This window comes from Canis lupus, chromosome 1 (assembly GCF_011100685.1).
Source record: "Canis lupus familiaris isolate Mischka breed German Shepherd chromosome 1, alternate assembly UU_Cfam_GSD_1.0, whole genome shotgun sequence".
Lineage (NCBI taxonomy): Eukaryota > Metazoa > Chordata > Mammalia > Carnivora > Canidae > Canis > Canis lupus.
The window spans coordinates 115,192,931-115,218,453 of record NC_049222.1 but is presented as its reverse complement, the minus strand read 5'-3'; the positions used below and the strand labels follow the sequence as shown (position 1 = coordinate 115,218,453).

Genomic DNA, 25,523 nt, shown 5'->3' with positions numbered 1-25,523 from the left:
TAAAGAGTAAGAACTAGTAATTAGCAGTTCTTGCATAATTACCTTTGGCATGCCCCTCCCCCCCACATGTAAATTCTGTTTTGCTTCTTCCCATGCCCAGTATCTAATAGGGGTTCCAAGTCAGGATTTGGGATTTATTGGCCAGGTGAATGCACTGAGCGCCCAGGGACATGGCCATTGCTCAGAGTCAGTGCTTACCCTGAAAATGACCTTAACAGTAAAGCCCAACAGAGCGAGATGCCTTGTGCCTTTTCCTCCTCCCACAGAGTGCCTGCCAGTAGCTCTGGACACCTCTCGCCTCACCCCCCGAAGTGAAATGGAAACCTTGAGCTTGCCTTTCTCAGGCACGGCAGTCCATATCTCGAACCTGGCTCTTCTACCTTCCTTCCGCAAGGTTCTCTCAAAGGCTCTTCATTCTCTCTTCTTCCTGGTGGTCCAGCTTCGACCCTCGTCCCCTTCAGCTCTCCCCTTACACAGCAGCTGGGGTGACCTTCCCAAGGCCCAGGGAGGTAGGCCTTGCCAGCCTCCTGGCACAGCTTGCTCCCTTCTTCCTGCTCCAACCTGCTGGAGGGCCTTTGCACAGGCTGTTCCTGTTATCTGGAAAGTCTCCTGTATTTTTGTCTTAACTCTTTCTTGGTTGTATCAGAGTCTGGGGATCACCTTGTTAGGGAAACTTCCCCGTGTCCGCCCCTAACCACTGGATCAGGAGCTAGCATGCTGAACAGTCTTCAGCTCCCTTTCTGAGGGCAGCAGGGAGGAGGGCACATACCTGCCACCTCAGAGTGGGGCCTCTGGGATTTAAGTCCAGCTCTGTAACTTTCCAGATGCATGATTCCTAGGGGGTGGGGTGGGGTGGGTGGGATGTCAACACCTCTCAGACCCTTGGTTTCTTCTGTAAAATGGGGCAGTGGTGGCAACTACCCCACAAGATACTTGTGAAGATGAGAGAAGCTAATACGTGACACGGTGTCCAGCACACAGTGAGCTCTGTTGGAAGTGTCTATGCCAGTTGTAACTCTTACCATTTCCCCTGCGGGTGTTATCTCTGTAGTTGAGTAGTTGATTGATGAGACCCTCTCCCTGTTCAGACTGGGCAGTCCATGAGTGTACAAGCTGTGTGCAGTGTTGTTCACGCCTGGGTAGTCAACCTAGGACCTGGCCTGGGGTTGACACCCAGCAAATGCTTGTCAAGGGAATGGATGTGTTCCAACCCCATGGACCTGGGGCATTGTGGAACGGTGGGGCCTGTTGGTGCTTGGGCTCTGTATTGCATGCTCTGAGAATTTTGCATAGCAGAAGGTGGTGTGGTGGGCACACACGGCCTCTTTCTTTTGAAACCACCCCTCCACACTCTCCACCTCACACATCTTAGTCTAAACTGGGTAGGGAGGGGAAGTGTATAAGTAGAGAGTTATTCTCATACCCAGCTAGAAAAAACTGAATCTTTAATATCGTGTTCAGATTCCAGCTCCTACTCACCAGTCACTGTGTGAAGAAGTGGCAGTCTCTGGTTGACTTGTTCCCTGAGAATGGCCTCATGAGGTCCTATTCTCCTTGTCCACGAGCCTCTGGTGTCAGTACCTGCCCCTCATCTTCCAGAAGGAGAAAACAGAGCTGAGCAGGGCATGGAGTGGAAGGGTGGGAGGCCTGTCAGTGGGGTTTTCATTCTATCTGTGGCAGATCCAGGAGGGAATCCTTCCTTCTCACCCCTAGGCCAGGCAAGTGAATATTCTGTGTTCTGCTTAGGACTGTGCCTGCTTCCAGCTAGGGAGACAGCAGTGCCCAGTGCAGAGATACCATTTATCTGTAATACCTCTTTTCCTTGACATATGTATAATACTGAGTGCTTACTTAATCTGTGCCAGGCACAGTCCTAAGTGACTTACTTGAATTACTTTGTTTAATCTTCATTTAAGAGGAGAGGTTACTGTCCCTATTTCATCAGTGAAGAATCTGAGTCTCATTGCTTGCCCAGGGTTATCCTGCTGGCAGGTTGCCTCACTGGCAGAGGCAAGATTTGAATCCGGATCTGTGTGAGTCCCAAGCCCCAGAGCTCTTGTGTGGTCTCCAGAGAATATGAGCAAAGGATGGTGTATGTATTTGGAGGGCAGATAGTGCAGTGACCTTGTGAGGATGGATAGCCTGAACCCGACAAGGTAAGATTTGTTCACAGCCTCCACAGAAAGAGGGTCTCCTGCAATTTCCTTTCCACTCCCACCATGGTTGGGAGGGCCTCTGGGAGGGTAAGGGCCTCTGCAGAGGGAAGCAGCCACTGTGCACGCAGATAATTCATCTAGCATTTACTTGATGCCAGGCACTGTGTCGGATGCTTTAAAGCATGTCCATCTCTTAATCCTTACAGCAGTTACAGGAGGTAGGTTCTGATAAGACCATCCTACAGAGAAGGAAACAGGTATAAGGAGGTCAAGGAGCTGGCATTCAAACCCAGACCTCTGCCCTTTGAGAGCATGTGGGCATAACCCAGGCAGGCCAAGCTGATGAGGGCTGCCGTTAGACCGATCTGCAGTCCCTGCCTGCAGATCAGGGGCCTAGATCTTGGCCCCAACAGCACCAGAGCCCTAGGGGAGGATGGGATTGGTCACTTTGCTACTCACCAGCATGTACTCTCTCAGATACATGCATAAGCAGAGGCCTGGCATTCCCGGCCCGCTGCTGCCCGTGGCTTTGTAGGATGGTTGAATTGCCTACCTGCTCACTGCCCACCACTGCGGTCGGCTGTGCCTTAGGCGTAATGGCACGTGAGATGTGAGACCTGACTCCTGCCCCCTCAGAGCGTGCACACATGCAGGCAACATCCAGTAAGACAGAATAACTGGAGAATGCTGCTGAGAGCTGCAGGGGTTTCGTGGTGGCCAGCGCAGGCAGGGGACTGAGAAGGCACTCTGGAAGAGGTGGCAGAATTTCGGGAGAGGAGGAGGTCTGTAAAGGCCCAGCGACGATGACCAGGGACCTGCTATTGACTGAGCACCTGCCATGTGCTCTACAGACATCACCATCGCGAATTGTCACACAGACTATGACTTGAGTTCTGTCCTCACCGCTGTGTTGCAGATGAGGAGGCAGATGTGTCCACATGGGTGGCATAAGCAGCAGTCTAGCCCTGGTTTGTCTGAATCGAGAGTTGTGGAAGGGGAAGCTGGGAAATGAGGTAGGAAGGCGCATTCCTGTGTTCCTCAGTGAGCACCTGCTTGGTGTCCAGAGCTCATACATATGGGGAGGCAGAGGATGACACTTAACTGTAAGAGCCCAGAGGGAAAGGTGCCGTGATGAGAGCTGCCCAGAGGAGGTTCAGAACATCTGTGTCAGAATCGGGTTGAGGCAGGCAAGTCCGTGTGGGTGTCCCCAGGGAGCTGCACTTGAAGCTGATTTTGAGGGATCAGTAGGTGCCAACTTAGGAAAGGTGGAAGCAGGGCCCAGGCACCCTTAACTGAGGGGACAGCCCCACACGTCTGTGTCCCCCATGCAGAGTGACGATAGGTGGGGTGGGGACCCCTGGCCCACCCACAGTCTACCCTTCAGATTTGGGTCTGGAAGGCAACCCTGTGCCCATCCTTGCTGTGGCACAGCATGTTAATTAGGCGGCTTCTTTGTCTGGGAGGGGCCTTGTGTTGAGTCTCTGAATGAGCAGGAGTGGTGACAGCTATGAAAACACATGGTGCCCCGCCAGAGGCTCCTTGGAAGCCCCTTGCCCCCCACCTGGCCTCTGCCTGTGCCTGGGCATGGAGTGTGCTCTTGTGTGCTCCTGGCCCTCTGCCCACATCCATGCTGGCCCCTGTAGATTGAGGGGGCAGGGCGGGGCACAGGGGCTCCATGAGAAACAGAAGTGTGGCATTTTTCCCAGACCCTGCTGTGGGACGCTAAGTGGGCCGGTTTCCCCAGAAGGTGTCTGGACACGTCCATCTTTAACTGATGTGACGTGCTTCCTGGAGCTGATGTCTGGTGACATGCCCAGCCAGTGGCGGGCTGAGTGATGGAGGCCCTATGCTCAATATTCTGTGTTTGGGTTTGGGACTTGGGCTTCTTGTTTGTGGCCCTTTCTACCCAAAAGCATGTTTTCATCTCTCAGCATCTGCATTCTCTGTGTTTTACGGAAACTTCCTCAGAGACAACTGCCTAACCCAGGTGGGAGGTGGGTCCCTGCCTCCCACTTGCCTTCCAGCCCCCTTAAGATTTGGAAGAGTGGGATATGGAATGTTCTCCAGGGAACAGAGGATGTCTGGCCTGCTAGGAAACAAACTAGGCTTGCAGAGGGCTCCAAGGATCTGGGCTCCTGGCCTTTTAGGGTAGGTGTTTGCTGCCAAGCCAGCCAAAGCTCCAAGAGAGACCGATTGAGGAAACCTTGAATTTATAGACAGCTTTTATTTTCCAACTGCTTTCCTGCCCCATGTCATCTCTGTGCTTGCCCCAAACCCCTGAGGGGCAAGGAAGCCAGTGCCAGAGGGGCCCTGTGGTCTCATCCACTTGCTCTCAGGGAAGAAGGGCTCAGTGTGTCTATCCAAGAGAATGTAAGGTCCATGAGAATAGGGACAAGGCATCTCATTTCCATACTCAGTGTTGGTGGGGGGGGGGGGGGGGCGCTCAGTCACGTTTGCATGACTGGGCTCTAGTCCGCGCTCTGCAACTCACTACCTGGCTGATCATGTGGTGGGTCTATCAACTACCCTAAGCCTCAGTTTCCTCAGATCAACTTCCCTGGGTCGCTTAAAGATCAGAAATAGTAGTGCCCACGTTGTCCCAGGGTCAGGGCTGTGGCCTAGCCCTTTTGCTAGGAAGCCCTAACAGCTGTGCTGATCCTCCAAGCCTCTCTGTCACGTTTCCCCAGACATTCACAGCCTGGTGCAACTCCCACCTGAGGAAGGCTGGCACACAGATAGAGAACATCGACGAGGACTTTCGAGATGGGCTCAAGCTCATGCTTCTCCTGGAGGTCATTTCAGGTGAGGCTCCTTTCCACCACAGCTCAGCCCACACCTGGGACAGGTACCCTGTAGCAGATCCCAGGACCTACCGTCCTGGGCTTGCTAGAGAGGAGGGTGACGCACAAAGGGCTGCAGCGTGTCCAGGCACTGCTGTGGTGGGGTGGACTAGAGTGCCATGGTGGCTGGTTCTGGAGAGTGGTGGGGACACTAAAGCTTCCCTTTCCCTCCCTTTTTTTCGGTGTGTGGCTCTCAGGAGAGCGGTTACCTAAGCCGGAGCGGGGCAAGATGAGAGTGCACAAAATCAACAATGTGAACAAAGCCCTGGACTTCATCGCCAGCAAAGGAGTCAAGCTGGTCTCCATCGGGGCAGAAGGTGAGCTCGGATGAGGCAGCTCAGTTCCTGACCTGTAGGCTCTGAGCCTCAAGTTCTGTGTTCTGAACAGAAGCCGTGTGGGTGGTAGAGAGAACACTTGGGGGTGTGCAAAGCACCAATATATATCCAGCAGAGACCACAGTGACTACCCTCAGTGTGATCACTGAGCCCACAACCTCCTCTGCCCCTCCACTTGCAGAATAATCTCCTGCGGGGTGGTGGGGGGAATGGCTTTGACTTGAACCCTGGACACCCTCATCACCCTGCTTGTGCTGAGCCGGGGAGACACTGACAGACATGTGACCTGGCATCTCTGTGTGCCTAGAACACCTTTGCCCTTTGGCCCTGCCTGCTATCTGTGGGCAGGAGGGAACAGAGAAGAGGGGGACACTTAAGGCCCAGTGTCAGGGCTCTAGGGTGGGGAGGTGCAAGTCCAAAGGTCAGTAAGTAGACTTTCCTGGCTTCATGACCTGAGAGTTACCCAGGACACTGTGCCCCGTGGGGACACCCAGGACTGCGATCCTTCATTCTAGACCCTCCCGCTAGAGCAACAACATGCTGTCCCCTCCAGCAGCCAGCTTGTCTTGAGCTCACAGGCGCTTTTGGAGATGAGGTGAGGCCTGATGGAGCCCAGAAGCTCACCATCAGCTTGCACTCACAGTTCAGCTCATTAGAGCAGGATTTCCTACACCCTGACATCCATGTTGTCCCAGCTTTTAGAAAAACAAAGAAAACTAATTGCCATTAATGACAGGGCTCTGAGAGTTTGGCGAAGACTCTAGGCCAGAGTGTGTATGCTGAGTTCCAAGGCTCTGCCCTTGCCTGGGACCTCTTGGGGAGGGGTGCCAAGTGTCACATGCCATGTCGAGGTAGTTGGTGTTTGTTTAAAAAAAAAAAATCGAAACCCAAAAAATCAGTTGGGCCCTCAGATTTTCTGTCCTTAACATGGATCTTTCCTTCTGGCTCCGCTCCAGCCTTCTGCTTCTCACAGCTGCATTTATTTTGCTCAACTGCTAGCCTGTAAATACAAGTAGGGGTTAGAGGAGAGACCTGGTGGCACTCATCAGTTTTCATTTGAAGAAAAACTCCGTCGAAAAATGTTCTCTGTTCCTGCCCAAATTGGTTCACTCCCAGTCCCTGTGACTGCTGGGCCCTGAGACAAAGCTGGAAGGCAGCCCACTGGAGGCGCCCCAAGGGCTCCAAAATACTTGAGAGCCTAGCCCCTGCCCTGCCCCCTGCCCCTCCATGCAGTCTAGGCTGGAGCAGAAACATGGCTTCCTTATAGGGGCGCAGCTGGTGCATGTGTCACCAGAGAAGAGGTGTTCCCTTCCTCCAACCCCCCCGCCCCCACGGTCTCTCCCTGCGTGACTTGCCCGATGAGGGAGCTGTGGCCTCTTCTCCAGCTGGTGTCCGTCCTCCTGCTCTGCAGTGCCCAGCACTTGTGGGGAGTACACAGTGTAGATTTCTTGACTGGGTTGCCGCCCTTGCCCTAGGCTGAGAAGACTGCCTGGTTTCCGGGTCTGGGGTTCTGAGCCCTGGGAAGGGGCCCCACAGACATTGTGTCCTTCCCCTGCTCCAGCCAACAGGCTACGCATGTCTCCTAATCCCAAAACTCTACAGCGGAAAGCTGCCCTCTGCCATTAGCCGGTGGCTTTGCTGTGGAGAGTATCTTTATTATGGCTCACGAGCCCCTCCCTTCCTTCTCCAGTGTGCCCTTGGGGAAGGCTGGGCCTCATCCTATAGGTGATGGCTCTACATTGAGCCCATCCCAGAGGTTTCTGTTCTCCAGGGTTAGTGGACAGGGTCTGTCTCCCTGCACCTGCTGTGCTGAGATGTCAGGGGGATGGGGTGGGCAGAAGGCATTCAGGGGACCACCATGGCCCGTCCGGCTGGCAGACTGAGGGATGAGGCCACTTGCATGCAGTTCTCCTACCCAGCCCTAAACACATGGTGCCCCTGAGTGTTACAGAGGTAACTTCTCTCTAAGCCCCTGAAGCTGAAGAACATGTGATACAGACCCTTTTCTCTCACTCCCGGAAGTTTGAGAGTATAGTTGGTTTTCTGTTAAGAAAGCATGTCCCTTCCCAGCTGGGCCTGTGTCCCCGCTCTCCCGGTCCTGCATCATCTTCCACAAGGGTAGGGTACTGGTACAGCAGACAGTAGTGCTCACGAAGGCAGGCAGAGAACAAGTTAACCCACAAACCCACAGTTTTATAAATGATGGTCAGTGTGTGAGGGGGAGGGCAGGCTGCTGGGGGGAGGCCCTGGGCTTGCACCTTCTGATTGATGGTTGGAGAAGCTGTTTCGGGGAGGTGACGGCAGAGGCTCAGAGGGTGGGAAGGCCATCTGATTAGAGAGTCCAGGGGTGCACTTCGTGGGTGGGCAAGAAGTGTGCGCTCTTTCGAGCAGGAAAGACCTGGCTTTCCGAAAGGACACAGCCCGAGTATGCCGGGGAGCAAGGGGCTGGGTCACCCCGGGCAGGGTTTGTAAGTGGGATTCAGGAGCACAGGCTTCATTTTAGATGTGGTAGAGCATTAAGCAGGTGAGCAACACAAATCCGATGTGCTTTTTTTTTTTCATTTATTGTGTGTGTGTGTGTGTATATATACACACACACACACGTACATATACATATATATATTTAAAGATTTTTATCTCTAAAGTGAGTGAGAGAACACAAATGGGAAGGGGCAGAGGGAGAGGGAGAAGCAGACTCCTCACGGAACAGGGAGTCCTCAATCCCAGGACTCTGGGATCATGACCCGAGCTGAAGGCAGATGCTTAACCACCTGAGCCACCCAGGCATTCCCCACCCCCTCACCCCCGCTCCCCGCCACCCCGCACCTTTTAACGTGATCTCCCTGACTGCTTGCGTGGTGGTGGGTTACACAAGGCACTTAGGAGGCAGCGTGTCGAGCTCTGGGTGAGACCACAGTGGCCTGGACAAAGGTGAAAGGACGTGGAGAGATTCTCAACAGACAGTAGTACTAGTCCAGCACGCACCTGCCAGTGGAGAGATGTGCCTGTAACAGCATGAGGGAGAGGCTGACAGACAGCTGGGGGTGCCAGCCTGGCACCTGGGATAAGCCTCAGGGAGGAGCAGTCGTGAGCTGGGTGAGAGAACAAGCTGGCCAGGTAGGAAGAGGCTTGTGTGGCCCACAGCACATGTGCAGAGGCTAATCAGAGCTGATCTACATAGAGGCAGAAGGAGTTCCCTCTGGCTTTAACAACCTTCTCACCGTCTGCCCCCTTCCCTGCTTGCAGAGATTGTGGACGGCAATGCAAAGATGACCCTGGGAATGATCTGGACCATCATCCTCAGGTTCGCCATCCAAGACATCTCTGTGGAAGGTGAGAGCCCACGGATTGGCAGAGTACAGCCTTTTTGCCCTGCCCTGCTTCTAGGTTGGGGCGAGTTAGATGACAGTGTTGGGGTTTTGTTTTCCTGCTTGAGGCCCTGCCCTGTTTCCCCAGAGTCCCTCACAGGGCCCCTGCCCTGTACAAGAGTGGTTAGTGAGATGCTGGCCCCGGCTGCAGGGGAGGGGTACCCACGCAGAACCCTTTGGCTCCTGAGGTCTCCGTCTCAGTGGACCCTCACACAGTCCTCGTCAAAGGGGCATGATTGGTCCCATTTTACAGTGGTGGAATCTGAGACACAGAGCAAACTAGTGATGGAGTCAGGCCTGGCCTGGTCCTCCCCTCACATCAGCACCTTCGTGTTTCTGTTTGACACCCCCACCCTCAGACCTTTGCCTCTGTGAACCTAGGGCCAGGCCAGCCAGGAATGAGCTGCTTAACTTCCCTCCGAGCACTTGTGTGTACCACAGCATGAGAAAAGTTCTCCTAGCCAGTGCGTGGAGGGAGCTCCTGCAGCAGGCCACAGTGGTGACCAGGACAGAAGTGTACCCTGTCCCCAGCACTCCCAGTCTGTCGAGCACAGAGCCATGCGTGGGGAACAAACGACCTGGCCCCCTCCCACTCCACTTCTCTGAAGCAGCCACATCTGGGAGACCCTGAGTGGGCAAAGCCAGCATCAGAGGCTTGTTTGGCACCATGTTCTGGCAGATAAAGGCACAGGCTTTGTGGTCAGAAACATGGCACAGTTTCAGGCTCTGGTGCTCTCCTGTCACTGCCACTTCCTGGGCAAGTGACTGCTCAGGGTTCTGGGTGCAGGTTGGTGGTTAGGACCAGCAGAGGCCTGCCAGTGCTAGGAACAGGAGGAGTTCTTACTACTGGCTGTGCTCGTATTCCGTCTGACTCCTGTCCTTGATCTGAAAGTATCCTTCGAAAGTATTTGAGCCAGTGCTCACTGTCCTTGTGTGTTCCTCAGAGACCTCTGCCAAGGAAGGGCTGCTCCTGTGGTGCCAGAGGAAGACGGCGCCATATAAGAACGTCAACGTGCAGAATTTCCACATCAGGTAAGCACCCAGCCAGAGCATCCCAGCCCATTTCCTTCCCTCGCTGCTCCCTAGGATGGAGATCTATTCTGCCACCTACTCTGTTTTCCTGGTTCTGCCCCATGGGTCAGGGCCACCAAGGCAGGAAGTCACGTAGCACAGGCACTGGTCTCCCACAGTGGGCCATCTCCCTCCACAGTGGACTGTCCATTCAGGGGAATCTTGCAGCGCAGTGTTCAGCAGGTTATGCTGTCCCAGTGGCAAGCACTTGCTCATAAAGTACTGGTCACACATCAGAGGCTGGTGTAAGTGTTTACATGTATTTACTCCTTAATCCTCACAACAATCCAGTGGCATGTAGGTGCTGTTACTACCCCATTTTACAGACATGGAAACTGAGAGAGCAGGAGATTATGAAACTGGCCCACGGTTGCACTGACAGTAAGTGAGAACTGAGATTTCACCCCAGACCATCCAGCACCAGCAGTCACGCTCACGGCTTCTCTACCATTCTGTCTCTGGGCAGTGCCTGGCGCACGTGCACACACACACACACACACGCACACACACTCTACCTCAATAAATGGGAATTAACCATTCCTATGAATTTCCTGGGCCATCAGTGCTTGTGTGATGGTGAGAGGGCCTCTTTTTAACCTTTACCTTTCCATCCCCAGCTGGAAGGACGGTCTTGCCTTCAATGCACTGATCCACCGGCACAGACCAGAGCTGATCGAATATGACAAGCTGAGAAAGGTTTGCTTCTTGCATGGCCCAGAGATACATTGAGTCTGACCCTGACCCTGGGACGCCTTCCCCTAGCCCATCCATTGCTGGCATCTGTAGCTGGATTCTGTGCTCAGATGGGCTGGGAGAGCCTGTGCCAGCTATCACCAGACCTCAGGCTCTGATTCTTACCTCCCTTGCTCCCCTGGGGGACTATCTCCTTCTCCCTTTATGGCCATTGCGGCTGCCCACAGTTATTTTAGGGCCTGGCCAGCCGTGCCATCTAGCTCCCCCTCCCTTAACCTTTTAGATTCTGGAAGCATTTTCTCTTTGCCTAACGGAGAAGAGTGGTAAGGAATTTCAAACCGTCACTGCTGGCAGGTGTTTCCCATGTAGGGTCCTGTTCTGATTTGCCTGTACAAGGCTTGTGATCCTGTAAGACCAAAGCCCTGCCCTGTAGGAGCTCCCAGCCAGTGGAGAAAGCAGGATAATGTGTCCAGAACAGACCAGCCCCACAAGGTCCTGTACATGTGCTCAGGCTGAATGGGGGCAGGAAGGGAATAGGACCAGACAAGTGCTGCGGAGGAAGGATGACACATCTGAGCTGGCATGGTCAGGCAAGGGCCCCTGGAGGAGGGGACATACTCACTGGGGGTAGGGGTATAAGCCTGCACTTGGCCTGTTCATGCTCTGCCGAGTAACCCGATTGAGCTCTAGCTGGATATTGACTAAGGCACGTGAGGGAAGATCTTTAATTCTGTGGATAGTGGGGAGACAGCGTGAAGGATGCTTCAGGAAGGCTGGACCTTGGAAGCTCTCAGTTTACTCCCTCCCCGCCGCCCCCCAGTGCTCTCTTGGGTGTGGAGCACAGATTTTCTCAAGTTGCAGGACAGAAGTCTTAATCTGGAGTCTGGAGGGTTGGAAAGTTTAATAAAAGAGCACACCTGCATTTTCTCTGGAGAAGAGGTCGACAGTTTGCCCCACAAAGATTTCCAGAGGCGTTCCTTTGAGTGGGAGTTGACTGTACCTGGGTATCCCCCTCTAGCCCCCACATCAGCACAGGGAGCTAAGAACTGCCCAAAGAATGCTTTTAGTCCTACCCCTTCCCAAAATGCTTCCCTTCCGGGCCAGCCTTGGCCCTGTGCTTCTACACCCTGCCCCTGACAGAGTTCTGCCTCCTTCCTTCACCTCCCTCCCGCCAGGACGACCCTGTCACCAACCTGAACAATGCCTTCGAAGTGGCCGAGAAATACCTGGACATTCCCAAGATGTTGGATGCGGAGGGTAAGCACATCCCTTTGTTCAGTCACCACCCTGTTCCGTGAGCATGTCTTGCAGTAACTTGAGGTTAGCTGGCAGTGCCAGTGAGAAAGGCTGAATGAAGCTGGTCAAGCCAGGGACAGGGTGCTGCCTGGGAGCCAGAGCGGGAGCAGCCCAAGCAGACCAGACAGGCTCGGGTAGGGCTGGGGGAGGACTGGGGGAGTGAGGGAAAGGAGAATCTTGAAGAGGACGAGTTCTGGGGGCTGCATCTCTGAACAGAGCCCTGCCTGAGTCCTGCTGCTCCCCTGGAATGGGCAAGCCAGGTGGCCCCGGAGGGCTGGCTCCTGCAGACAACCAAGTCCGGAGCCCATCAAAGTGGAGTGTTTGTTTTTTCCTTTTCCGGCTTTGCTCCATTTCCCAGCCGCGCACCACCCCCAGCCAGGACCCATGGCTGTGGCCTCTGGTGGCCCCTGGGTTTGACTGTCCGGCAGCCCCTGGAGGCCATTCTCAGAGAGAGGAAGTGGCCTCATTTTAATCCAGTTCCCACAGCCTTGGCCTTTCTAGAGACCACGGGGGATAGAGGGGCTGAGGGTGTGGACAAGCCCACTGGAGTCACCAGGGGTCACTGAACCCATTCTGAGGGTCCTTCTCCTGGGATGCCTGTGGTCTTGGGAGACTTTGGATCCCAGTGAGCGACCACCCACCCCCCGCCCCTACTTGGGCAGTTTAACCCTTGTCGTTCACTTACAGACATCGTGAACACGGCCCGGCCCGACGAGAAGGCCATAATGACCTATGTGTCCAGCTTCTACCATGCCTTTTCGGGAGCGCAGAAGGTACCGGGCAGGGCCAGGCCGGCCCACCTCGCCGCCACTGCCCAATGCCGCTGCTGCCTCTCGCCTCCCACGCTCACCTCATTTCTCTTGCAGACGGCAGTGGCCTCTCTCCGACTGGAAGCCACCCCCCCGACTCCAGGCATCACTGCCCATTTAGTCTTTTCTCATGCTATCTATTGAGTGCCTGATATGTAACAGACTCTGTTCCAGGCACCGAGGACACGGTAGTGACTGTGTCAGGTGGGATCCCTGGTGTCACGGAGCTTATATTCTGGTGGGCAAGACAGGGGGCAGGCATGTCCACAGATAAAGTCCTTTCATGTGCTGATGAGCACAGTGGAGAACATGGAGCAGGATGGCTATTTCAGCTGGGGGCCACGCCGGAAAGCTTCTGAAGGGTGCTTGGGATTTATGGGCAGGAGCTACCGGATGAAGATCAGCAGGAAAAGCATCTCAGGCCGAGGGTAGAGCAAATGCAAAGGTTCTGAGGCAGAAATGAGCTGGGCTAATTCAAGGAATAGCTGAGAGGAGAAAAATGAGGTTGGAGATGGTAACGGCCAAGACGTTAGAATCACAGTAGCCCGGGATCAGGAGTTTTATTCTAAGGGCCCCAGGAGACCACTTGGCAATCTATTCTGGGGTGGTAGGTGGTTATATAAGACATGATCTCACTGATGTTTGCAGAAAGATTGGTTAGCCTTTGACCCCTCTGGCCCTAAACAAGTCTTCCTTTCTAAAGCCAGTAGCTCGTGTCACAAAGCCAGCTCTGGTTAGGAAAGGAATCCTCCTATTTGGACTTCCCTCTCGCCCTCTACAAAACCTTAACGAAACATGCCCACACCGCCGGAGCCGGGGTTTGGCTTCCAGTCCAGAGCAAGCGCTATTCCTCCCGCATGAGCCTAGGGTCCGGCCCCGGCCGCCCTCCCTGCAGCTTTCACTCTCTCCTGCCTCTCTTTCTCTCTCTCTCTCTCTCTCTGCGCAGATATTGTAGGCACTCTGAGGCCAGATGAGAAAGCCATCATGACTTACGTGTCCTGCTTCTACCACGCTTTCTCGGGGGCTCAAAAGGTGAGCTGGGGCGGGAGCACCCCTCGCTGCTGTGGCTGGAGACTCGCCCTTGCTGTCCCCCTTATGTCCCCACCACCCATTTGTGGTTGGAGCCCTGGCCAGAGGACAGGCCCAGATAGGAAGGGTTCTCGTGACCGTGGGCCCCCAGTGACACCACTGAGCCAGCGCTACCACTGAGCCAGTGCTGATCCGGTGCTGACACGCCATGGATATTCTCTATGGACACAGCCCACCCTGTGGGGTGGTGGCATCCCAGTGTCTCAGGGTGGTTGAGTCCCACCAGAGCCTCAGTTTGCACCCGTGCTCCTGACCCCTTAGTCACCCTACCCTTCTTTTATGTAGTCCACACTGGCCACTTTCCTGTTGCCCTGGCTGTGCTCTTTCACAGGGGAGCATTGACCATTCTGGCTCTCTTCACAGCTCCTTCCCCCTCTCAAATGCCCCGGGAAAGGCTTGGCATTTGCAGGTTAAATCCTCTCTTGGTCCGCCTCTGCCAACCCAGCCTGTCGGGCTCCATTCTCCAGCAGGGCTGCTGACACGGGCAGAGCAGTTGGAAGTGTCTGTTCCCAATAGCAGCTGTCCTCTTCCACAAGAAGGTGCCTGGCTGCCCCTGGGGAGAGAGGCCTGGGCACCTTTGTCCCCTTCATCTGCCTTCTAGTCTCTGGTCTTGGGCAGCAGCAGTGTACTCCCAGTGACTTGATACTTGTGTCACCAATTAAAACTGGGCAGGGCGGAGGAGGAGAAACTAGCTCTCACTAATTGAGCACTTACTACATGCTAGGCAGTCCTCCAACGACTCTGCCCGTACAGTTTCTAGTCAAGTTCTGTGCACACCCCAGGGCGGGTGGGTGCTGTTACCTTCATTTAACAAAGGAGGAAGCCAGAGTTCAGGGAGGTAAGGAGCCATTCCTGCAGTCACAGGACAGGGACTAGACTACCTATCTTGTCCAGACCACCTTCTCCAGGGCCCCAGGCCCAGTGGGGGCCTTCTGTGGGCGGTCTGCTCTGGTACCTCTTAGCAATACGACCTCGAATGAGTCCCTTCCCCTCACCTTCCCCATCTGTAAGACAGGGATCATCCCATTCCCTGTCTTAAGATTGTCCTGAGGATGAAATGACCTCAGGTTGCTAAAGGGTTTAGTTTAGAATAGCACCCAGCCCCATGAGTACTCCGTCAGTGAGCTAGTGGTCAGCAGCCTGTGGGGCTTGCCCCTGTCTACCATCATCCCTCTAGCCCCGTGGCCACAGAGTGAGTTTCGTGGCCTCTCACTATCTATCTGGTGTGTGTGGTTGGAGCTTATGTTTGGAGTGTTCTGCTGGGGGGCACAGGCAAGGGGAGCGAGGGTGGGCAGTGCTGGGATTCCTGGACTCACACCCAACCCAACTAACAGCACGTTTGCCGTGGAACTCACCACTCTGCAGGCTCAGGCCAGCCTCACTGCCTACCACTTCACCAAACTGCCTTCCTGGGCTGAGCACTGGACTCTGCTGTGGTGGGGGCTGGGAGGCCTTGAGGGATTTGTGGGAGCGGATACTGGCAGGAAAGCTCAGGCCAGAGCATTCGGGGGTTTTGGAGGCAGCTGGGCCCCTCTTGTGAGAGAGGAAGTAAAGGCCAGGCTGTTGGGAGCCGGCGGCTCACCAAGGGACGTGCAGCACTTGGGCTTCTCCAACTGTGGGTGCGGCTTCCCCCAGCCTGTGTTTACTTCTCAAGACAGCCATGCGATGCTTCTATTATTGCTGCTTTTTGTCCTCAGAGACTCAATCCTGTCTCTTAGAAGAGTGCTCTCTGGCATTTGTTTTGTTTTATGAGCACAAGGCGAACTCCAGACCTAGCATGAAGCATGCCCATTCTCTCCTGAGAGTTTATTTCTGGTCACTAAGCATTTGCTCCTTATTCCTTTGTTCACTCATTCATCAGTGCTGAGTACCTAAAACATCCCCAGCCCTGAGCTGGGTGCCAGGAATTCAGTGGTGAAGCAGAGCACCGGTGATTAGCAGCTCGCACCTTCATGGGTCTGCCCAGCAGGGTGGATTTGAGCGCTGGGGTGCCCCTTGTCTCTCTGAAGTCAGGGCTCAGGGACTGACCTCCATGATGCCCTCACAAGCTGTGACCTTAGTTCTGTTTCCTGCACTTACTGGGGCTGGGTATTCATCAGCCGAGGCCCTCCTGAACCTCGTCTTTGAGGAGCACTGCCTGGGGCCATTGATGTGTGTCCTGCAGCATGATGCACAATGTGTGCATGTGTGTGCACATGTGTACGCACCTGATCTCGGCTGGCCCCCACTCACCTCCCCGTCCATCCCAGAAGCAGCGTGTTGATGGGAGAGGCTGGGCGTCAGTGCCCGCAGCCAGCGGGTCTGGAGCCATCCCCAAGCCTCTCTTTTCCTTCCCCACCGCTCTGTAGACCCTCCTCACTATTTCTGTTCCTGTTCTGTTGCCGTTTCAACTTCTCCTCTTGGACTCTTTCTGTGCTTCCTGAAAGGTACCTAGTCTCTTCTCTCCCCGTGTGGCACCCCCTCGCTCTCCTTCTTCTCCACTCCTTGAATTTCCACCCCCACAGCAGGACAAGGCAGCATATAGTCCTGTAGTTCTGAGCAGAGACTGGTCACAGTCTTCACTGCTCCTGCTCTCCAAAGCCCTGGCTCCCTTCTGCCCCCTGGATTGTGACTTCTCCCCAGTGAGCCATCAACACCCACCTCTGAGGGGAGGATTAGGAAGGGGACACGTGTACTTTGCCTATGCACAGACTTCTTGGGGGCACCAGCACCTCCTCTGCCACAGCTCTCTGGTGCTGGCCTCTCTGCAGTAGACCTTCCCACCCAGGGGGAGACTCCTTCAGGGCTTGGCCTAGCTGAGGACCCCACCTAGCGTCACTACTCAGCCTTCCTCTCTGTGGGCCTGTTAATCCATTTTTGTCATAGTGTGAGGGGCTCCCTGGCCCCCTTCAGCCCCTCCAGGGTCTGGGCCAAGGGATCCAAGGGGCCCAACTATCTGGGGGGCGGGGGGTGTGCCTTAGCCGTAAGCTCTGGGGACATCGGCAGAACCCATCAGGACACAGCTACTCAGGGTGCCATCTTGCTGGAGCTGTGCTTCTCTCCTTCCTTCCTTGGGGAGTGCTGTGTGGGCTATGGATGAGCCAGCTTACAGGGGATGAGCCTGGCAGGAGGGAGGGTCACTAGCTCCCAGGCAACCCTGACTGTGGTGCTTCCCCTGCCCCAGGCCGAGACCGCTGCCAACCGGATCTGCAAGGTGCTGGCTGTCAACCAGGAGAATGAACACCTCATGGAAGATTATGAGAGGCTGGCCAGTGACGTAAGTCTGCTACTCACTCCACACCGGTGGCCCCACCAGAGCAGGAGAATTGGGTTGCCTCTTGTTACCCTTGGCCAAAGGTCATGTGACACTTGCAGAGGGTTGAGCAGGTACGGCAGTGACACTTTTCTAGATAAGGGCGTAAGGTTCCAGACTGGCCTGTGGCCAAACCAGTATGTGACCTCTCAGGCGAGTCTCACAAGGCTAAGGGGTCAGGGCGGTGTGTCACCATGTTCCCTGGCTCCTGCAGTCCTGAGCTTGGGTTCCTGCAGAGGTACTCAAGGACAGAGTTTGCTGAACACCCCACCACCTCAGAAGTACTGGGGGAGGTCTTAAAAAGCTTCCCATGCCCTCACTCTGCAATGATCAATTCTGTAGGATGGAGTAAGACTCCGGAGCTGATAGGGTGACAGGACTGTGGTTTGTCATAGTGGGCCATGTGCCAGCACTTCTAGAATAGGATCTGTTGTCTCCATAGCAGCCCCAGAAGGAGGGAACTCGTGTTACCCCTTTCCCGAGGGGGGATCTAGGACCCAGAGGGTCAGGGACCAGGCACGCAGCTAACAGTAGAGGAAAGAGCTGGGTTCAAACCCAGGCAGCTCCACTCCAGAGCCTGAACCTAGAAACTCAGTTGGGAATGTAGGTTGTTGAGTACCTCTCTTCTGGATTCTGAAGCTCCTCGAGGGCAGTGGTTTGACTGTTCTTTGAGACTGGTGGAAAAAGCTAGCAGGGCACCTAGCTGGCTGTCGGTAGGGCAGCGGACTCTTGATCTTGGGGTTATGAGTTCAAGTCCTATTTTGGGGCAGAGATTACTTAAAATTTTTTAAAAATTAAAAGAAAAAGCTACCATCTGTTAACCACCATTCTAACACCATGGAAAAGTTAAGATTCTATCTTGGATTCCCATTGCTTCCTAAGAAAGGGCAGCTGGCACCATGCATCAAGATGTAAAGACCTAGATACCCCTCTCCTTGGTTTTCTCATTTTGTCAGAGCTTGACATTTGGGAACCACTTCTTCAAGCATATCTATACTGGGCAAGAACTGATTTTCCTCTCTTAGGATTGTTCTGGAATGTCTAGTTTGTTTGCTTGTTTGTACCTTGGCCTCACTGTATGAGTGGCTCATAAAAATACGTGTCACTTTTATCCCCCCGATTTTACTGTTGAATTTTTTACATCCTAGGCCCTTGCAGTGTATGCTGGTCACCTTCAAGTGAGCCCAGCATGCTGTGGGCCCTGCCCTGGAGGCGCTTATAACCCCTGAACAAGAAGCAGTGAGATGTCTCTTTCAGTGCTGAGTTCAGCAAGCATGACAGCAGCGGGCCCGTGTGGTGGGAGGGGCACTTGAATGAGGCCACTTTGCTTAGATCTGTGGAATAGGAAGCCCAAGAGCAAACACATGAATAAGAAGTGACCAGAGAATAGCGCGCTGGTTCAGAGGGGGCACACAGCCATAGAATCCCAGCGGGAATCCTGGAGAAGTCAGGCTGGGGACCAGGGATGATCCCCAAGGCGAGGCCCTTGAAAATCCACATCCCTGGTGCCTGTGAATGGGGCCAGACCCCTCCAGCACTCTGAGACGTCTCATGGGCCCACAGCTCCTGGAGTGGATCCGGCGCACCATCCCGTGGCTGGAGGACCGCGTGCCGCAGAAGACCATCCAGGAGATGCAGCAGAAGCTGGAGGACTTCCGGGACTACCGGCGCGTCCATAAGCCACCCAAGGTGCAGGAGAAGTGCCAGCTGGAGATCAACTTCAACACACTGCAGACCAAGCTGCGCCTCAGCAACCGGCCCGCCTTCATGCCCTCCGAGGGCAAGATGGTGTCGGTGAGTGCCTGGGGCTGGCCGGCCCGGGCCCAGGAGGTGTGGCCCAATGCCCCAGCCAGCTACAGAGGGGCAGCTCCACGCCACCGCCAGGCTTACTGTTTGGCCAACGTAGGCTTTCTTAACTGGAAGGCGTAGCCTCTGGGGTGCAAGGGTGTGGTAGGGGGTTGCTTGACTCTTTACCACGTTCCTCCTCCCCTCATCACTTCCTGGAATTTTATACTCATCCCCAAACCACACCTTATTTTGTGTGTCATTGTTTGAATTTGAACCGTAGTTGGCCATGATTCCAGGACGGCCACGTGCTCAAGGCCCCTTTTCAGAAGAGGGATGGTATTCACTGCACAGTCACCTGGCTCCCATAGCTCCGGCCATGGCATTCCTTCATTGTCACTTACTCATTTAATGCAAAAAATGAATTGTACCCGGCATGTGCAGGGGCCCTGTCTAGGCTTGTGGATATAGCAAAGCAGAGGCTAGATGTAACCCAGCCCATCTCTGCTGCCTGCCTTGCCATCAGCATCCCTCAGGAAAGTGTTGCCCTGCAGGGCGCCCCAGCTCCCCTTTGTGAGCCCTGATCTCTCGTGTCCCCACAGGACATCAACAACGGCTGGCAGCACCTGGAGCAGGCCGAGAAGGGCTATGAGGAGTGGCTGCTGAATGAGATCCGCAGGCTGGAGCGGCTCGACCACCTGGCAGAGAAGTTCCGGCAGAAGGCCTCCATCCACGAGGCCTGGACCGACGGTACGGTCCTCTAGCTCCCTCAGCATTCCTGTCTCTCACACACGCACACATGTGTGCACACAGCCCCTTCTGTGTCGTTGGATCTTTTTTTTTTTTTTTTTTTTTTTTTTTATTTATTTATGATAGTCACAGAGAGAGAGAGAGAGAGAGAGAGAGGCGCAGAGACACAGGCAGAGGGAGAAGCAGGCTCCATGCACCGGGAGCCCGACGTGGGATTCGATCCCGGGTCTCCAGGATCGCGCCCTGGGCCAAAGGCAGGCGCCAAACCGCTGCGCCACCCAGGGATCCCCTTTTTTTTTTTTTTTTTAATTTAATTTAATTTAATTTAATTTAATTTAATTTGTTTGTTTGTTTGTTTATTTATTTATTTATTTATTTATTTATTTATTTTTGTGTCGTTGGATCTTTTTGTCAGGCCCCCTTTCCTGCTGCTTGGGGATGTGGCTGTCAGAAATGTTGCTTTGGGCTCACCCAGCCCCAGGGAGAAGGAACGCTTCAGAGCAGAGTTGCCTAGTCTGCTCTGGCATCAGAGAGTGTTTACAGGTGGGCCCCTTCTAGGTGGTCGGAGGCTGTCATCCAGGAACACTCGCCAACCCTGTCCCGGCTCCATCGAGAAGGGAACCCTTGTCCCTCCACTCTGCCTTCCCTGAGGATGGTGCCGCTGTCAGGCTAAGGGGGAGAGGGGGACTTTCTGCCTACCTCCCCACGCCTGCACACTTTGTGACCATGGACTTCACACAGAAGAGCCCGTGTGCCTGAGCACAGTCCTTATGGGCAAGGCCAGGGAGCTGCCTCCTGGTTTGGCTGCCTGGCCTGCAGCTGGTGAACACTGACCCGCAACACCCACCCAGGAGCTCTTTCTCCCCTTCCGAGGCCCAGGCCCCCTGAAGAATGGCTTCTCCCAAAAGGGTGGCCAGTGGTGCCTGTTTCTCAGAAGCTCTGCAGCTGCCTGTTCCCTTGGCTCTAGATGTGGAATTCCATCATGTCCCTGGCCCTCGGTCAGGACCCACACAGTGGCTGAGATTCCAAGTCCCAGGGGTCTGAAAGCCTTTAGAATTCGGCCAGTGCCTGGGAAAGCCACGAGCCAGGACGCCTGTCCTTCCACTGCTGGCCGCCTCCTTCCCGGGTGTGTCCTGCTGCCCCCACTCTGCCTCGCTGGTCACACTCTTTATGTGGTTTAGTGTGACGTCCTCCCACCCCACAGTCTCCCATGAGGTCCTCATTGTGCCTCTGAGAGCTCCTCTAGCTGTTGGGCAGGCAGCCCCAGCACAGGCCAGAGGCTGAGATCTACCTAGATGCCCCCGTACAGACCCTGCCCCAGCCCTGCCGGCCCAAGAACACACAAGCCTGCAAGATCTGCAGAGCCAGGACCCATGTCCCACACACCCCTGGCTGCAGTTCAGCCAATGCCCTCGTCACATTGTGCAGGCTACTGTTTTCTGGCAGCAGCTGCCAGCCCCAGAGCGATACCCTAATCCATCTGCTGGGGAAAACATGTGGACCAGGTAATGAAGAGTTGGCTCAAGAGTCCACTGGGGCCAGGGGTGGGGGCCACTTTCCATCTTGCAGCAAGCAGCCTGTCCATGCCCTTTGGTGCATTTGTTCATTTATTTTTTCATTCGGCTCTTCTTGCGCCCAGTACTTTCCCAGGGGGGGGGCGAGGCCCCTGCCCGGGGAACTCACAACCCCACAGACTCTGGCTTTTCTCTTGTCAGAGGGTCCTGGGGCGTGTAAGTGGGTTTTATAGCATCCGTGCTCCATTCCTGGACTCCGCTGTCTTTCTCCTTTCATCATCCATGTCCTGCTTCTCCACTGTCCTTCCATGGGCTCTGGGCACCATCCCCATGCACTTCCTTTCTCGGGCCTCATGGCCCATGTGATCAGCTCTTCAGCCCCCACCTGGAGCTGTAGGAGGTCCTGGCAAGATGGTGTCCTGAGGCTGAGGGGTGTGGATATGATGGCCCACCAGAGTTCCTCTCCTGGGAATGACTAGGGTTGGACTTCACCCAAAAGGCGTTTAGGAGAGGTTGATTCAGTCTATAGCCAGAGCCCAACTGGTTCAGAGGCCTCCACACGCCCCTGCCCCACCCCTGCCTCCCTGCAGGCACTTTGGCATCTGGCCCTGCCCCTCACGTCAGCCTGGAGCCCCCAGGCAGGCTTGCCCACTCTCGTTCCCAAGACCTAAAGCTTCTGTCTTCTGAACCACCTAGTTCTGCAATGCAGGAGGACAGACTGACTCTTGGCCTCCTTTACACTCCTAGGATCCCACACTAGCAGCCTCCTTTCTCTGGAGGGGTGGCCCCAGAGCCTGGGTTGAGCTACCATCATTCTGTGCCTCCTTTACCATCCCCCACAGCCTGCAGGGGCAAGGGTCCGTGTGGAGGCTGTGCAGAGGGTTTTGGATCGTCTGGGTTAAAAAATAAAAAACGAGCCTCTGTATCCCTACTGTGGCTGCCCCTTGGCCTAAATCCACAGCATCCATGGCCACGGGCCAGTCCTCCTGACTCTCCCCATTGCACCCCTTGCCAGCTCCCTTACTAAAACTCTGCTGAGGCAGAGAAGCAGTAACCTACTATTTCTGGTTCCCACCCTTGGGAGAAAGCAATTTGGTGAAGGGAATTGCAAGCTTGCCTTTGTGGTTAAGCCTCCTGCCCCAGGGCTGGGGCGGCAGGGCCAGTGGAGTCACTCTCTGCCGCCTCCTGCCCACCAGTGCCAGCCTCATCCTCAGCATGGCTCAGATGCGGATGGTACCAGCTCCATGCCTGCCCTTCTCAAACACCACCTTATTGAGACTTGAGACTGGGCACTGGTGTAGGCCCCATTTTACAGATGAGGGAACAGGTGGGGAAAGGCTGCGTGCCATCCCACCACTCGGAGTTGCTAGGCCAGGCAGGCAGCTGTTGGTTATGGGCTCCGATGCCAAGCTGAGCAGTAGGTCTCTGAGCTGCCACTCCAGGGGTAGCCCCCAAGGGAGCTTACCTGAAGCAGAGCACCTTTGGGTGCCAGGGTTCCCAGCTACCTTCACAGACTGGCCTTTTCTCGTCCCGTTCTCTTCAATACCACCACATACTTCCAGGGCCTACTTGAGCTTCTGTCCTGGGGTATATAATTAGCCAGGCTCCAGGACTAATAATAGTGTTCCTCTCTCCCTTCAAAGGGCCTGACAATGGGCCCCACCTCACTGTGTGTAGAAGGCCCGTAGGGTGGCAGAGGACACAGAGGTTTGTGATAGGGCCCCACCCCGAGGGAACCTGGCCCCCACGTGCCAGGAGGCAGCCACAAGGGGTTGGGCCCATGGAGAGCTCTGACCAGAACACTCCCCCTTGCCCCCACACCACTGGGGCATGGGCTGCAACCCCAATGGCTTGTCCAAATGCTGATCCTCCACAGATGGGTGTCTACCTTTCCAGCAGTGGTGGCACAGTTTAGTTCCTACAGTCTACTGATAAAGAGCCCCAAGTTAAGAACACGCAGGTTGAATTGGGGTATCTGTCTCAGGCCCCCCAGCCCCACAATGTCTCCCAGCTCCATCCAGGTGAGAGTTGGGTTTAGAGATCCCTTGAAAAGGCAAGGAAAACAGTTCTGGGGGTTTCTAGTCTTCACAGCACCATCCTCGTGAGGCAGGATGTGGAGTCTGTACCCCGTTTTCTGGGGCTGGACAGCCCTCTGAACTCCCGCGGCCCTGTTGTCTAAACACCTCCTGCCCTCTGCCTGCCCCCAGGGAAGGAAGCCATGCTGAAGCAGCGGGACTATGAGACGGCCACCCTGTCGGATATTAAAGCTCTCATTCGCAAGCACGAGGCCTTTGAGAGTGACCTGGCCGCCCACCAGGACCGCGTGGAGCAAATCGCAGCAATTGCTCAGGAGCTCAAGTATGTGTGGTCTCGCGGTGCCCCTGCCCAGTGGGAGGGCAGCATCCCGAGGCGCAGCCTGCTTCACGGCCTGAGTGGGGGATGTCCCGCCCCTCACCCCCATCTCCTTTCAGGGGCCAGGGAGGGGCCTTATGGAATGATGTCTTTTGCCCTCTTGGTCTTAACCCCTAAATGAGAAACATAGCAGAATCTATATTCTCAGGCCGAAGAGAGGTCTCTGATGCCCTAAGCTGTCGGGGTCTCTGGGCTCTACCTTTTGCCTGCCACACCAAGGAGAGCCCTCCTAGCCCCCGCTGCTCCCACCCGCCCCTCCCTGGGGGAATCGGGCCGCACAGAAAGCCCATTGTTCTGCCCAGCCCCTTCCCTTGCTCGCTCAGAATACATTTATTGTACGAGCTTCCAGGCAGCCGGGTTCTTGGCTCCCCCTTCCCCGCCCCAGTCAGATAAACTTGTGCACACAATTAGTACACTGAACCTCCAGAGCCAGTGAATAGGGCCTTATTCTACCAGCGCAGCGGCCAGCAGCAGGGAGGGCCGAGGGAGTGGGAAGCCTAGGCCATTACTTCATGGAAAATCCACAGGCCTTGGAGGGGCGGCAAGGCTCCCAAAATAGCTGTCTGCTCAAAAATAGGATGCTTGGCTGGAGCTGCCCTTTCCACAGACACCCCCCCACACACACCCGTCATCCCTAAAGTTCTGCTTATTTCTACGAGGCTGGGGCCCAGCTGCAGTACCTGGTGGACCCCCATGCCAGGCAAGACCAGTTTCTTCCCTGACTCACCCCCTCTGCACCGCCCAGTTGCTTTGGGGGTTGCCCCGTTCTTTCAGCCAGAGGCAGAAGTGCTCAACTGCTCACCCACGGGGCCTTCACGGTAGTGGGAAGACAATGTCTCTATTGGTCACTGTTAAGGGCCTTCCTTGGGGTCTCGCAGCCTCTTGTAGGGTTGAGCCTCTGTGCCCGGCCTCCCCGGGTGAAGGAGAGGTCACACATGCAGATGTCCATAGGGGCAATGGGAGGTGGGGTGTGGGCATGTTCTGCCATGGACTGGTGAGCCCCTGGAGGCAGACAGGAAGCCGGCTGGGGTAAGTGCTCGGCCAGCCTACCTCCCAGGCACAGAGAACAGATGTGTGGCACCCACTCTCCAGAGTGAGGCAGCAGGCGACCGCTGAGGTAGTTTTTCTGGACAACAGCCCTGGAGGAGGAAAGGGCTGTTTGGGGGTGCTGTCTGTTCCCCCAAGGTTGAGTCAGAGGGCCAAGTGCTGGCCAGAGTGAGCCTGAATAAACAGACCAGCTGAGCATTGGTGAAGAACACCAGAGCTCAAAAACCCAGAGCGCCCTGTGTTCCACACACTCCTTTAATGGCCCAGCAACCCCATGTTATGGAAGGGGAGCTGAGGCACGGAGAGGCCGAGAGGCTTGCTCAAGGTGACACTGCTGGGGCGTAGTTGAGACGGGAACAGAGTTCAGGGTGCCTGGCCCCTCTCTGGAGCACAGCCTTGTGCCTTCTCCCAGTCCTTGCGTCCCACCTGCCTGGTGGAATCACAGGTGGTCCCTGGCCCCCACGTCCCGTTCCTTCCAGACTCGTTTGCTGCTCCCCATCCCTTACACCAGGCCCCCAAGATTTTGCCTGTACATCGACTCCCTGGGAACCTCCTTCTGAGAATATCCAGAGTCTAGAGCCCAGGAGGAAGAAATCTTGGAACAGATGGGAAGAAAGTAGGGGCAGGAGGCATGCTGGTGGCAGAGGGGCCAGGAACTGTTATGTCACCCACTTCTTTCTTAGATGTATTATTAATTGCTAAGAATGACGTTGCAGGCTCGTTACTCAGTTTTTTAGTGTTCATTAAAATAAATCCTTTTAATTTGTGTTGCTACATTTACCTGCTGAGTACCAAGGACTGCTGTCAGCACTTCACGTGCACTCAGTAACTGCATCTCCACAGTGACCCCATGCCCATTTCGCAGATGAGAAAACTGAGCTCGAGCTCTCCGGAATAGGGAGTTCACGCCCCTGGGATCACACAAGTACAAAATTAGAGCCTGGATTCAGACCTAGGGAACTTGTCCCAGGAGTCCATTCTTTAACCAGTATGCTCTGCTAGACTTCTGAGTGACAAAATCAGTCCCAATACAGGTGTGGTTGAGGGCCACACTCTGGGGGCCCCT

At 55.1% G+C, this 25,523-nt stretch overlaps 1 protein-coding gene and 1 long non-coding RNA gene across 6 annotated transcripts in view; one reads left to right on the top strand and one right to left on the bottom strand.

The window, feature by feature from the left end:
* The window catches only part of ACTN4 (actinin alpha 4), a 73,038-nt gene that overhangs the window by 40,738 nt on the left and 6,777 nt on the right, over positions 1-25,523 (top strand). For 3 of the 5 annotated variants that reach the window (XM_038528970.1, XM_038528967.1, XM_038528969.1), the window contains exons 2-12: positions 4,844-4,958; positions 5,194-5,313; positions 8,578-8,664; positions 9,644-9,731; positions 10,388-10,466; positions 11,639-11,720; positions 12,447-12,532; positions 16,821-16,913; positions 18,513-18,743; positions 19,337-19,484; positions 23,206-23,356. In XM_038528970.1, coding sequence (XP_038384898.1) covers positions 4,844-4,958; positions 5,194-5,313; positions 8,578-8,664; positions 9,644-9,731; positions 10,388-10,466; positions 11,639-11,720; positions 12,447-12,532; positions 16,821-16,913; positions 18,513-18,743; positions 19,337-19,484; positions 23,206-23,356 — 1,280 coding nt within the window. Of the gene's footprint in view, positions 1-4,843; positions 4,959-5,193; positions 5,314-8,577; positions 8,665-9,643; positions 9,732-10,387; positions 10,467-11,638; positions 11,721-12,446; positions 12,533-13,514; positions 13,601-16,820; positions 16,914-18,512; positions 18,744-19,336; positions 19,485-23,205; positions 23,357-25,523 lie in introns of all 5 variants that reach the window. The other 2 variants (XM_038528971.1, XM_038528968.1) reach the window with 1 other exon arrangement.
* LOC119869347 lies at positions 21,079-23,677 on the bottom strand. Its single transcript, XR_005354653.1, has 2 exons — positions 22,464-23,677; positions 21,079-21,401 (listed from the first exon to the last, which is right to left on the bottom strand). It is a non-coding gene; the product is annotated as an uncharacterized LOC119869347 (long non-coding RNA).